The sequence below is a fragment of the Ranitomeya variabilis genome, chromosome 1, assembly GCF_051348905.1.
Source record: "Ranitomeya variabilis isolate aRanVar5 chromosome 1, aRanVar5.hap1, whole genome shotgun sequence".
Classification (NCBI taxonomy): Eukaryota; Metazoa; Chordata; class Amphibia; order Anura; family Dendrobatidae; genus Ranitomeya; species Ranitomeya variabilis.
The window spans coordinates 312,733,069-312,748,077 of record NC_135232.1 but is presented as its reverse complement, the minus strand read 5'-3'; the positions used below and the strand labels follow the sequence as shown (position 1 = coordinate 312,748,077).

The following is a 15,009-nucleotide window of genomic DNA, read 5'->3' as shown; positions in this document are numbered from 1 at the left end:
TGCTGGCATTGCTCCTGTCTAGAGGTTCTATTTTTCACATTTTTTGGGACTGGCCACTGATTAAACAGTTTTAGGTAATAGTCCAACTCCTCACTAAGCAAGTTTTTGGAGTAGATCGCCCACTGAATCCTCAGCTCTTTCTATTGAATATTTTCCCTGGATCCATATCCAAGAGATGCATTAGATTGCTTTAACATATGTTAACAGCAACACACTGTTTGATTGCCCACCATTGGAAGCAAACCTCTCAACCTTCTCAAATAGATCTATATTCTTGCATCAAGGATATCAGGAACTTTGAATTTTGGGCAGCCCTTAATGACAATACTGTAGAGAGATTTAACCTTGTTTGGTCTCCTTGGGATTCCTTTTGGGCCATGTTAAATATATGACCTCTATGAGATGGGTATAACTAGGTTATAGCATTCCACATCATTTCCCCCCATTTCCATTTGTCTGAGTCTATTTGTTTGTCTGTAAGATTTTACTCTTTATATACCGTATATACTTGAGTATAAGCCGAGATTTTCAGCCCATTTATTTAGGCTGAAAGTGCCCCTCTCGGTCCCTGCTTCTCCGATGCGATGGTCTCCGGGTGCTGGCAGCTCCTTCCTGTGTTCAGCGGTCATGTGGTACCGCTCATTAAAGTAATGAATATGGACGCGATTCCACTCCCATAGTGAAAAAAAAGCAGAATTCTAACATTGTTTTTGGAAATTGATTTTACGGTGTACATTTTGTGATAAAAATGACTTTGCAGTATGATTCTTGTGCCATACATGTACGGTGAAGGGGTTAAGTCATTATTTTATTAAAAGGTCATTAATATGCTCCAGACTCTAATTTATTGGGTATATAAATGTAATACTATTGCTTCTGTTGTGAATTCTGCAGCCGCTTGATCCAGGTTGTAAAGCTCTATCTCTATTCACCATCCTCTGGATTCTTCAGCTGTCCTCTTGCTATGACCGATGGTGCAGCAAAGGTCATAGAGGTAAGATGATGTTTGTGTGGAGAGAATATATTGTATTCTGGGAGCCAGGGCTGGTTTTAGACAAAGCGGGGCCCTTGGCAAAAGTTTAGACTGGGTCCACAAGTGCTAACATATTGCACCATCACACAGAAACATTTTGGTTCTATTTACATGCGCTAAATTCAAGCCATTAAACGAGCATAATCAACAATATTGAAGTTGTTCGATTCTTGTTTCCCTGCCTCTTTACACAGGTTGACAAAGAATGCTGAGCACCGAACTATCTTAAGTAGATCATTCTGTCCCCATACAGTATCATGTTATCAGCAGCATATCTGCAGTTTTCACCGGGCGATGTGCTGCTGAGAACAATGATTCCTGTTCCGGCATAAACAATTAAAGGGAACGTGTCACCCCCCCCCCCCAGGCGGTTTTAACTAAATGAGCCACCTTGTGCAGCACTAATGCTGCATTCTGTCAAGGTGGCTCTTTTAGTTGGGGTCCCTGCCAACGCTGAACTACTCGTTTTTAGAATTTGCCTTTCCTACCTGTAGTTTGTCAGGGGGTCATATCTTTTCCCCCTGACACAAACGCCTCCCAGCCATCACTCAAGGCCTCCGGGCGCCGCCTCCACTTCCTTCATTAACGTCCCCGGCGCCTGCCCTGTAAGTTTTTTTTGGGGGGGCATGCGCAGTTTGCGCTGCCCTTCGACTCCCATCACATAATGGGAACTTACAGCGCAGGTGCCGGGGACAACGCACTCCCCATAGTTTAATGCATTCCCCATAGACTGTGAGCCCTCGCGGGCAGGGTCCTCTCTCCTTCTGTACCTGTTAGTGCCTTGTTTTTGCTCATGTTTATTGTATTTGTCCCTTTTCACATGTAAAGTGCCATGGAATAAATGGCGCTATAAAAAATGTATAATAATAATAACCCTGCATAATGCATTCCCCGTAATTCTCCATACAGTATCATAAAGCCCCCATATAGTATAATGCACTCCTAATAGTCCTTGATAGTCTAACGCAGCCCCCGTAGAGTATAATGCAGTCCCATATAGTATAATGCACACCCCATATTACTCCAGTATTACTCAATGATTTAAAAATAAATACATACTTGCCTCTCCCCGTTCCCCCACTTCTCTGATCTCTGCAGTGTGTCTACTCAGCAGCTACACTGCTCAGCACAGCGTGGCATGAGATGAAGTGACGTCATTATGCCCACTGTGTCAGAAGCAGAGGGGGAATGATAGGATATTTACGCTCTCTCCTCCATTGATTTCAACTGTATCTGCATCTATGATACTTATACAGGTAAATGCGCTATGTGGGGGGGAGTAGCCGGCGCTGGCATCGGATCCACCTGACTCACGGGCCCCATATCAGCATGCCACTGACTGTGGGAGTGGGGGCCTTAGGCAAATGCCTAGTTTGCCTGCCCCTAACCTAACTCCAGCCCTACTGGTGTTTTTAAAAGGGGTTGTTCAACAATGTGAATTTTTTTTTCTTTAACTTAAATGCATATATTTTGGGCTAAAAATAAATTTTGCATTTGGGTTTCATTAGAAATTTTACACATTTTGCCTCATATAGCCTCTGTATTGTACTGTCTATTCCTGCCTTCAGAAAGCATTAACTGCGAATCTGCTATTATGGTCTGACTCATAGTTTTTAACTCTTACATCTGTATTTTTCTGATATCCGCTCAGCTTATTTATGAGCACAGACCAAATCAAAGTTATATGTGCAGGGAAACAAAGACCCTGTAAGTGCCAAACAGTGCAATATTTTAATTGAAACCCAGTTGCAAAAAGTGATTATTTATCATCCAATTTATTCCAATATTTAGTGGCGTAGTTTTAACTTAATATTGAAATAACTTGCATGATTTTATCCTCAAGGTCTGGAACATTTTTCATTTCCATCTTGCTAGAAGTCAAAGTACAGGAAAAGAAAAATCTTAGTATTCGAATACCCTATTAAGTATCTGTGTTGCATTTAGTAGACCACTCAGGATGTTATTTTTGAACAGGTAGATGACAAGGGATATTATTAAAGGGAATCTGTCATCACATTTGACCTATCTAAACTATTAATATGGGCATATAGACTGCTGAAAAAAGCCCTCCCTGTATGCCTCATATCAGATGCCTTGTTTATAAATCATCTTTTATCACTTGATTTAAATGGCCTCTTCCAGGGTCTTAGAAGGATGTTGCCTAAAAGATAGCTCTTCCTCCAGATCTTGTTTTACATGAAGGGGAGTTACCAGTGTGGTATATAATGGCCGCTCTCTGATCTACTGATCTCACTGCAGAACTCTGTGGGTTTATAACGGACACATCTGCAGGTTTCTCTCAGCTGCAGCTTCCATCTCACAGGCAGAAAGGGTTGCAATGTTGTTGCAATACAGCAGAGCTCAGAGAGAAGCAAAAAATGTGTTTTGTAAAAAGAAAAATTTCCTGTTCTGTGTTACAGGAAAGATATATATCTTGGTACCGTGTTAGCCAGTAGATAGAAAAATGTTTAGAATTGAGAGTCCTCAGTGGTTGATACCTTTTAATGGCTAACTGAAAAGATGGTAACAAATTGCAAGCTTTCGAGACTACACAGGTCTCTTCATCAGGCATAGACTAATACAAATTCTGAAGAATCACATATTTATGCACAACATAGCACAGAAAAAAAACCAAGAAAAAAAACATGGATAGGACAGGTGGCATGAAGCAGAATTACCATGAGTGATAAACAGTTATGTCCATAAATGTTGGGCCAGTTCTTAGATAAGGAATGTTTTATTGTCCTCTGATTGGGGTCTCTGTTGTGATGACTAGGGTTGAGGGAAACAGATCGTTCATTTTCAAAAGTCGCCGACTTTTGGCAAAGTCGGGTTTCGTGAAACCCGACCCGACTCCAGCGTGGGATCGGCCACGTGGTCGGCGATCTTGGCGCCAAAGTCGCGTTTTGTATGACGCTTTCCCCGCCATTTTTTCAGCCAATTAAGGAGTGTGGGCAGCGTGATGACATAGGTTCCGGCCTGGTTTCTGCGGCGTCATAGAGCCATATTACCGTTTGGGCTGCAGTGATTTCCGCAGTCAAACACAACATATGAGAGAGAGATTGATTGATTGATTTTAAAAAATAATCCACATTGACTTGCATTGGGTTTCGTGTTCCGGTCCGGAACCCGACTTTACAGTAGAATCGGCCGATTTCACGCGATCCGACTTTCGAGAAGGTCGGGTTTCACAAAACCCAACTCGATCCTAAAAAAGCAAAAGTCGCTCAACCCTAGTGATGACCCCTCATAGTCTGAGGGGCAAGTTTCTTAGTTGATGTAAAAGGACATAAATCCATGTGACACATTCATTCCACCACTAAGACAGTCAAAGGTCGTCCTTTGACTGTCTTAGTGGTGGAATGAATGTGTCACATGGATTTAGGTCCTTTTACATCAACTAAGGAACTTGCCCCTCAGACTATGAGGGGTCATCACAACAGAGACCCCAATCAGAGGACAATAAAACATTCCTTATCTGAGAACTGGCTCAACATTTATGGACATAACTGTTTATCACTCATGGTAATTCTGCTTCATGCCACCTGTCTTATCCATGGTTGTTTTTTTTTTTTGTGCTATGTTGTGCATAAATATGTGATTCTTCAGAATTTGTATTAGTCTATGCCTGATGAAGAGACCTGTGTAGTCTCGAAAGCTTGCAATTTGTTACCATCTTTTCAGTTAGCCATTAAAAGGTATCAACCACTGAGGACTCTCAATTCTAAACATTTTTCTGTTCTGTGTTAGTTATTTGTCTCACACTGGTAACTCCCCCTTGTAAAAATAAGCTATGGAGCCTGAGTTAACTTCAAGGCAGCGTCCTCCCATAGCCTGGAACAGCTCATTTACTTAAAGTGATAAAAGATGATTTATCAACAACACATCTGATATGAGACACACAGGGATGAACTTTTTGTTAGCATTCTACAACCTGTATGCCCAAACTAACTGTTTAGAAAGGTCAAATGTGGTGACAGATTCCCTTTAGACTTGACAAGGCATGACCACTAGAAAATAAGTAACGGCCAAGGAGTAGAGAAAGGCAACTAAACAAAACCATTCATTTTAGGTATTAAGAATAGTGAGAGTTTCCGTAAAACTACAACCAAGAATATAAACAAGAGGATAAAGTTCATTATGTACATTTCTTAATTATCTGTTATTGTTAATAAAATATAATTTAAATTCCTGAACTTTCCTTTCACAGTCACTGGGTATGCCTGAGGCACTGCAGGATGCATTCAGACACCTTACCTCCAGAGATCCTAAAAGATTTTGGACATCTGGCCAGTGGATGACAGAACGCAAAGGAGGATCAGATGTTGGTGGGTGATTAAATCCATCAGTGTGAAACATGTACAGCCAGAATAAACCAGTATATTTTCTGTTTTCAGCACATGGCACAGAAACAGTGGCTCATGCCCAGGCGGATGGCACTTACAAGCTTTATGGGTACAAATGGTTTACATCAGCCACGGACTCTGACATGACTTTGACTCTGGGCAGAGTGATGAATGCACAAGGACATATTATGTCGGTAAATCCCTTTAAGCCCTTAATTGGGGTGAATCAGATTAATTTTTTATCTACAATTTTTATAATCTTAATAGAACCATATATTTGCTGTAATTATGAAAAATGCAACAAAAAGACAAAAAAATCTCATGTTAATATGCTTGAAATAAATTAAATGCAATAAACTTAAGCTGTTTACATTTTGCAGGGCACACAAGGACTATCACTTTTTTACTTGGAGGTCAGGGATGCAGATGGAGAACTAAATGGAATCGAGGTTCAGCGTCTTAAAGAAAAGTTGGGTACTAGGCAGTTGCCAACGGCAGAATTGCTCCTTGATGGGGTAAAGGCTCTGCGGGTAAGTATTTTCTGATCATTGTTTTGTAATATGGGAAATTCTTAACCACGTAATAAACATATTCTACCCAAAGATGATTACTTTAATCATGATTACTTAAAGATAAATTTACTTTTTAGTCCATAAATTAGAAGATCTGTAAATGTGTCCGAGCGCTTAGTGGGAGTTTTGTTTCAAAACGTGGAGTTTTTCTAAGCCATTTTGACCAAATTGTAGATTACTGCTAAATCTAATGGAATCCAAAAGTCTATCAAGGGTGTGTGTTGAAAAACCTAAAGCTATGGCCATTTTTAAAATGTAAATGTGTGCCTATTTGATGTCCGTATCCACTTACAACAGATTAATACATGAGGGTCTGGAACAGATCAGGAATAACTGTATTTGTGTCTCAATAATGCACACATGCTTTTCTTTCAGGCAGATCCTATTTAAGGATCTTTTCCAGAAGGCATCTGACTATAAGCAGTTTCAGCTTTGCTTAGTGGTGAAAATTACATGTTTTGCCAACATACTAAACAGGCCGAGTAATAGGACAGAGGGTGTAACAATTCTGTTAATCATTTGGTTATAACAGCCACAAATACAGCCATGCAAACAGTTTCCAACAGTGCACATTTAACACATACTGTAATATTTCCCATAGAATTCAGTGGTATAAACTTTGAGTGTCCCTTCAACTTCTTATTTTCACAAATTCATTAAAGGGAATCTATCAGCGGGTTTCTGATATCCCATCTGAGAGCAGCATGATGTAGGAATAGAGACCGTGAATTCAACTATGTATCACTTATTTTACTGGGTACAGGCATTCTGACACAATCAGAGCCTTTATATTTAGCAATGCAGCAGAACTGAGAAACTGATCCCACTCACACCAAGACTCTGTATGTACATTGTCTATAGGCGGTGAGATGCTTATCAGAGAACGGGTTGGATTCGTATGATTGACTGCGTGTCTGATAGTCACAGCAATGTTAACCACCTGGTAATTAATTTTTCAGTCTAAGCAAACAACCAAACATCTGGACATGTGATACATTATTCAGCTTCTTCCTGCCTGCTGACAGTGACTGGCAAGCCTCTGCCTATGTGTGCACATAGGGAGAGGCTTGCCGTCACTGCTAGTGGGCAGTGAGAAGGCCGCTGGGGACCCACAAGTATGACTGTTCTAGAAGGCTAGGGTCACATTGCTTTAGGGCAGTCCGTTTAGCGCATAGCGCTACGGACTGCGCTAACGCAATGTTCCAAAAGGGATCGCGTTAGCCGATCTAGCTAGCAGCGTTCGCGGGCCGTCACTCAAATGACGGCACATCGCTAGCGCACGCCCAATGTGGGCGGCCGCTAGCGATGCGTTCGCCATTACAGGCAATGGCGGCGTTAATGGAGTACGTTACACCGCGTTAAACGCGGTCACATAACGCAATGTGACCCTAGCCTTAACATGGCTCGGTCCCCAGCGGCTACTAAGTGTGTTTATCTCTGAAACAACAACAAAGAGACAAACAAACATGGAAGTGATTGTACAGCCACTGCCTTATACTTGCTGCCCACTGTTAGGGGAGCATGTATCAGCTGCCAGGTTCTCTTTAATAAAAAACCCTAAACATAGTTATTACATCAATTGAAAAAAGACTTGTGTCCATCAAGTTCAACATTTCTTCACGAATTATACATTCTTTGTCACTGAATTATCTCTATCCCATAAAACTGATCCTTTAGCTCAATGGCCAAACACTTCCATTTTAATTCCTCTCCTCAGTGCCATGAAATTGGTTTGGTTGATAAAGGAAGTTGAAACTGATGGACAATCCACCTGCTCTGCTGGCACACCAAGATATCTCCTGGACTAACCGATAGATTTGGCAAGTGTGGCTTCCTTACAGTATATATGATACACACAAAAAGCCATCATATGTATTCTTTTGAATGAGAATCACCACAGAAAAAAAAATCTAGATGCTCTGGATCAGATTACAAATCACATCACGCTGTGAAAAAGAGACAGTGCTTGCGAAATAATAGAAGCTGCATTTCAGTGGAATTTCTCCATAAAATTTTTGTGTACGATGTTAAATGTTAAAACCATGGTGAGCGAAAGAGTTGATCCTTTTTTCACTTACTAAACCATTAAGTTGAAAAGGTGACTGTAGGCAGATGACTAACATGTACTTTCCAAAGTACAATTACAGTTAAAGGGAAATTGGCAGCCATTTCATGCTGCCTGAAAGCGCAAGGAGCTTGGACTCTACACAAGCTCACCCATTACAAAAGATAAAGTTTTAGTCTGAAATACTGCACAGAGAGACCCTATCTTGAGAAGGAGCCAGGGAGAAGTGTTGACTGAGTTACTTGTCTGTTCTGATCACCTAGGTAGGATTGATTGATGGTCTCCACTAAAAATATATATATATTTGTACATTGTAAAAATAAATGTCAGTCAAACTGTGGGAGGTGCCCGGCAGACTCCTTTTTTTATGCCTAGCTTGTTTGTAAGCTAGGTTTTCTCTGAAGCACTGTATCTATTTACAGTAAAAGTTAGCGTCTTGTAATGAGGGAATATACTGTACAGTATGTTTCATACTGTATGTCAGGCTTTCTCAACTCCAGTCCTTGAGACCCATCAACGGATCATATATTTAGAATTCTCCAGTTAAATATTTTATTAAATATGCATTTATATGTAAATGAGGTCCAAAAATGACTATAGTAGCAACTCTGTTGGATATATAAACAAGGAAAAACCTGAGTCTATGCTACTTAATAAAAACGTATATTTTATTGAAAAAGCAATTACTGACACAAACACATAAATACTGGGCAAAAAAGAGATGAAGGTAAATTGGTGACAAATAATCCAGAGATGATGGAGCCAACAGCATTGCATGTATAATAATAACGAAAGGGTAATATATGAAGATAAACAGTGATGGTAAGTATGAAAGGTAATTATCCTTTTCTCATCCAGGAGCTTGTCAGACTCAAGTGTGCTGGTGAGCATGGATATGGAACTAATACTACATTCTGCCACAGTGCATGGACTGCTGGAGATCCATTTCCATGTGAACTCACACTATGTAGTTCAGACCTACCACGTGTGCATTTTATACTTTTGCCTAATAGATCATTTTATTTGATTTGCTTCAGGATAGTTACCTTTTTATACTTACCATCACTGTTTAGCTTCATATATTACCCTTTGGTTATTGTTATACATGCAGTACTCCTGGCCCCATCATCTCTGGATTATTTGTCACTGATTTACCTTTATCTCTTTTTTGCCCAGTGTTTATTATTATTATTATTATTATTATTATTATTATTTATTTATATAGCACCATTAATTCCATGGTGCTGTACATGTGAAAAGGGTTACATACAGGGTTATAGATATCGTTAACAGTAAACAAATTTACAATGACAAACTGGTACAGTGGGGAGAGGACCCTGTCCTTGCGGACTTAAATTCTTCAGGGTAATGGGGAAGAGACAGTGGTGGTGGTGAGGCGGCAGCTTGGGTGGTTGGTGAGGCGGCAGCTCTGGTGGTGGCGACGCGGCAGCTTGGGTGATTGGTGACGTGGCAGCGACTCGGGTGCTTGGTGAGGTGGCAGCTCGGGTGGTTGGTGAGGCTGCAGAATGGTTTTTGCAGGCTGTAGGCTTTCCTGAAGAGATGGGTTTTCAGGTTCCGTCTGAAGGATCCGAGGGTGGTGGATAATCGGACGTGTTGAGACGTTTAATTCCAGAGGATGGGGGATATTCGTGAGAAATCTTGGAGGCGGTTGTGTGAGGAACGAATAAGTGTGGAGGAGAGTAGGAGGTCTTGGGAGAATCGAAGATTACGTGAGGGAAGATAGTGGGAGATTAGTTCAGAGATATAGGTAGGAGACAGGTTGTGGATGGCTTTGTAGATCAGTGTTTGCAGTTTAAACTGGATTCGTTGGGGAATTGGGAGCCAGTGGAGGGATTTGCAGAGGGGTGAAGCAGAGGAGGAGAGAGGTGGATTAGCCGAGCAGCAGAGTTGAAGACAGACTGGAGTGGTGCAAGGGAGTTACCAGGGAGGCCAAAGAGGAGGGTGTTGCAGTAATCGAGGTGGGAGATGATGAGGGCATGCACAAGAGTTTTTTAGTAGATTGTGGGCTGAGGAAGGGACGGATTCTGGCAATATTTTTGAGTTGGAGGCGACAGGAGGTGGCAAGAGTTTGGACGTGCGGTTGAAGGACAGGGCAGAATCGAGAGTTACCCCGAGGCAGCGGATTTCAGGTGCGGGAGAGAGCGTGATGCCGTTTACCATAATAGATCAGGTAGGGGTGATACGCGAGATGGGGGAAAGATGATGAGTTCGGTTTTGTCTACATTGAGTTTTAGGAAGCGAGAGTTGAAGAAGGAGGATATGGCTGACAGACACTCCGGGATTCTGGACAGAAGAGAGGCGACATCTGAGTCAGAGAGGTAGATCTGAGTGTCGTCCGCATATAGGTGGTACTGGAAGCCATGGGACTTCATGAGTTGTCCTAGGCCAAGGGTATACATGGAAAAAAGTAGAGGCCCTAGGACAGAGCCTTGAGGGACTCCAGCAGAGAGGGGGTGGGGTGAGGAGGTAGTGTGGGAGTGGGAAACGCTAAATGTGTGGTCGGAAAGGTATGAGGCAATCCAGGACAGGGCAAGGCCTTTGATGCCGAGGGAAGAAAGAATCTGTAGCAGTAGGCAGTGGTTAACTGTGTCGAAAGCAGAGGACAGGTTGAGAAGGAGGAGGATGGAGAACTGTCTGTTAGCTTTGGCTGTAAGTCATTAGTAATTTTGGTCAGCAGTTTCGGTGGAGTGGTGGGGGTGAAAGCCAGATTGGAGGTGGGAGGAAAGTTGACCATGGACATGCTGCTCAAGGAGTTTGGAAGCAAACGGGAGCAGTGACATGGGGCGATAGCTGGGCATAGCAGTTGGGTCAAGGTTAGCTTTTTTGAGGATGGGTGTGATGGTGGCATGTTTGAAGGCAGAGGGGAAAGTACCAGAAGATAGCGATAGGTTGAAGAGATGGGTTAGGGCCGGAATGAGCGTTAGTGAGGTTGGAGAGCAGGTGGGAAGGTATGGGGTTAAGTGCACAGGTGGTGAGGTGTGATTTGGAAAGGAGGCGAGTAATTTCTCCTTCAGTGATGTTTGAGAGGGAAGTTATTGGGGAAGGGCAGAGGTCTGGTACATGGAGTGGTTGGGGTGTTGGAACAGTAAAGGTTTGCCTTGTTTGGTCGATCTTGTTTTTGAAGTAGGTGGCAAAGTCCTCAGAAGAGATGAGGGGAGTTGGAGGTGGCAGTGGGGGGCGGAGGAGAGAGTTAAATGTGCTGAACAGTTGTTTTGGGTTGTAGGATAGTGAAGATACAAGGTTAGTGAAATAGGTCTGTTTAGCAGAAGTGAGAGCTAGTGTGAAGGCAAGTGTAGCTTGTTTGAAAGCGGTGAAGTCGTCTGGCAGGCGTGTTTTTTTCCAACACCGCTCCGCGACCCTGAATGCTTGTCGGAGTTTTTTTGTGACGTTGTTATGCCAGGGTTGCCTAGTGATTTGTCGCACTTTGCCATGTATGAGAGGGGCGACTGAGTCTATGGCTGATGTGAGGGTGGAGTTATAGAAAGCAGTGGCGCTATCCGTGTCGTGGGGTGAAGATATGGAGGACAGGGGTAGAAGAGAGTCTGAGAGTCTCTGAATGTCTAGGTGTGCAAGGTTCCTGCGAGGATGTGGTACTGGCTGGATGTGGGGGGCAGGTGAGGAGGACAAGGAAGAGAAGGTGAGTAGATGGTGGTCAGATAGGGGGAAGGGAGAGGTTGTGAGATTTGATAAGGAACAGAGGCAGGGGAAGATGAGATCGAGCGTATGTCTGTCTGTGTGGGTGGCTGTGGAGGACAACTGAGTAAGTCCAAAGGATCAGGTAAGGGCCAGGAGCTTGGAGGCTGCTGGTTGGCGGGTGTCAGTAGGGATATTAAAGTCACCCATTATGATGGGGCGGATGTCAGCAGAGAGAAAGTAAAGAAGCCAGGTGGAGAATTGGTCAGTGAAGGCAGTGGCTGAGCCCGGTGGTTGGTATATGACAGCCATTTGGAGATTAGATATGGACAGAATGAACCTCGAAAGAAGGGAGGATAAGGGAGGGTGGGGGTTGGATAGACAGTTTTTAGAAAAAAGGAAACCAACTCCTCCGCCATGTCTGTTGCCAGAGCGAGGAGTGTGGGTATTGTGGAGGCCACCGTAACTCAGTGCAGCAGGGGAGGCCGTGTCAGGGGGTGTCAGCCAGGTCTCGGGGCCGGGAAGGAAAGGTTGCGGGAAGTAAAGAAATCGTGGATCACGTGGAGCTTGTTGCAGACAGAGCAGGCATTCCAAAGTGCCCCAGAGAGAGGAAGCAGGGGGGAGGGAATCAGTTGCACAGGTTTTAAGTGTGAGGGATTGTGGTAAGGTACCGTCACACTTAGCGACGCTGCAGCGATACAGACAACGATTCCGATCGCTGCAGCGTCGCTGTTTGGTCGCTGGAGAGCTGTCACACAGACAGCTCTCCAGCGACCAACGATGCTGAAGTCCCCGAGTAACCAGGGTAAACATCGGGTTACTAAGCGCAGGGCCGCGCTTAGTAACCCGATGTTTACCCTGGTTACCAGCGTAAAAGTAAAAAAAACCAAACACTACATACTTACATTCCGCTGTCTGTCCCCCGGCGCTGTGCTTCTCTGCACTGTGTAAGCGCCAGCCGGAAAGCAGGGCACAGCGGTGACGTCACCGCTCTGCTTTCCGGCCGCTGTGCTTACACAGTGCAGAGAAGCAGAACGCCGGGGGACAGACAGCGGAAGGTAAGTATGTAGTGTTTGTTTTTTTTTACTTTTACGCTGGTAACCAGGGTAAACATCGGGTTACTAAGCGCGGCCCTGCGCTTAGTAACCCGATATTTACCCTGGTTACCATTGTAAACATCGCTGGCATCGTTGCTTTTGGTGTCAAACACGACGATACACGCCGATCTGACGACCAAATAAAGTTCTGAACTTTCAGCAACGACCAGCGATATCACAGCAGGATCCAGATCGCTGCTGCGTGTCAAACTCAACGATATCGCTAGCCAGGACGCTGCAACGTCACGGATTGCTAGTGATATCGTTTAGTGTGACGGTACCTGTAGTTTGGACAGTCCACAGCAGGGGACAATTAGCAGATTGCAGTTACATGAACATTTGACTGCCTTCAAAGCTGAAGAAAGATAGGATAAGATAGGAGGATAGTGTTAGGTGTGAAAAGCAAGAATATATCAATCAGCATGCAGTAAATTAGAAGTATGATTCATTGAATTAAAGTCAGGGAAAAGGAGCAGTGTACCAGGTAGAATAGGTGGAGAGAGATGCATGGATTCAGGGATGCAGTGGGTATTCCAAGTTAGCAGACAGTTCAAACGTACCAGGTAGAATAGGGGGAGAATTTACGCATTTGTCTGTAACTGGTTTTTCAATAAAATATATTTTTAATAACGGATTGTGCACGGTAAACTACAGACATGAGATGAAATTCGCCTTGTGGTTGTTTAATCTTTATTTTCAGTTTTGAGTTAATGAGATTCTTGTGCTCCAAGGCCTGCGCGTTTCGGGGGTAGGGGGGCTTCATGTGGTGCTCTGCTTAATTATTCATCAGTATTGCATCTGACAGGTCACTGAGGGACCCTATTTTACATAAAGAATATTGCACAGGCACCGGCATCGACATCTTGCTAGAGAAAAAATGGTGCCATCTTAGTGGAGACAATTTTTCCTTCTCTTGCATGATGACGCTACCTGCTCAGTAGCAGCTATCAGATCACTCATAGCTGCTACTGCATAGACGGGGCCAGCGCCATTTTCAAACAGATTTTTTTTTTTTAAAGAATTTATGGATATCCTGAAATAAAAGGATTACATACACATTATATATACGATCATGGTGCAGTGCATTTGCCACCGCCAACACCTGCAGAAGGAGATTTTTTTAAGATATATATATAATATTCATTATGTAAAATAGGTATTATGTAACTGAGGGATCAGTGACTTGTCGGAAGCCATACAGAGGAATGCATAATCAAAGCACCACATGGAGAGCCCCCTACAAGCCGCCCCGGAGCACGAGAATCTCATGAACTCAAAACTGAAAATAAATATTAAACAACAACCACAAGACGGATTTCATCAACCAAGGTATCATTGTAATCAGTATAACGGCAATGACCTGACAGTGTCTGTAGGTTACTGTGCACGATCCCGATGACAGGTTCCCTTTAAGTTGCATAGACTCCGGTTCCTCCTTGTTTATATACCATCAACAGATTGTGTTTTCGGGATCTCCTCTTTATTGCCCGTGTGGTGGCATTATCACCTGTGCAATGCTAAGGAAATCCTGAAAACGTGATCTGTTGCTGGGCCTTGAGAATTTGAGTTGAGGAACACTGCTGTGTGTGGGGTTCGAGCAGCATGATATGTCTGGCCGGTTCCCTTTTAACTAATGATGAGCGAATATACTCGTTACTCGAGATTTCTCGAGCATGCTTGGGGGTCCTTTGAGTATTTTTTAGTTCTCGGAGATTTCGTTTTTCTTGCCGCAGCTGAATGATTTACATCTGTTAGCCAGCATAAGTACATGTGGGGATTCCCTAGCAACCAGGCAACCCCCACATGTACTTATGCTGGCTAACAGATGTAAATCATTCAGCTGTGGCAAGAAAAACTAAATCTCCGAGCACTAAAAAATACTCAGAGGATCCCGAGCATGCTCGAGAAATCTCAAGTAACGAGTATATTCGCTCATCACTACTTTTAACCCTTTAATGACCGCTGATATGCCTTTTAATGGCGGTAGTTAAGGGTACTTAAACCACAGCACTGTTAATTAAGAGCGCTGTGGAAAAAGTGTATAGCGCCCCCCAGAGTCGGGTTTTCTTCTGGGGTCTCGGCTGCCGGGTGTAGCCGAGATCCCAGGGAACATGATTCGGGTCAGTTTTTATCGACCCCCGGGTTGCGATCGCCGTTATTAACAAACAGTATAACGGCGATCTCAAGAAAAAAAAAGCACGATAGGCCATTCAATTTCTCTGTCCTCTGATGTGATCTCACA

General features: G+C 43.4%; 1 protein-coding gene across 3 annotated transcripts in view; it reads left to right on the top strand.

Moving 5' to 3' along the window:
• The window catches only part of LOC143816555 (acyl-CoA dehydrogenase family member 11-like), a 175,334-nt gene that overhangs the window by 93,125 nt on the left and 67,200 nt on the right, over positions 1-15,009 (top strand). For all 3 annotated transcript variants that reach the window (XM_077297079.1, XM_077297087.1, XM_077297098.1), the window contains exons 4-7: positions 895-994; positions 5,244-5,361; positions 5,431-5,573; positions 5,760-5,909. In XM_077297079.1, coding sequence (XP_077153194.1) covers positions 895-994; positions 5,244-5,361; positions 5,431-5,573; positions 5,760-5,909 — 511 coding nt within the window. The remainder of the gene's footprint in view (positions 1-894; positions 995-5,243; positions 5,362-5,430; positions 5,574-5,759; positions 5,910-15,009) is intronic.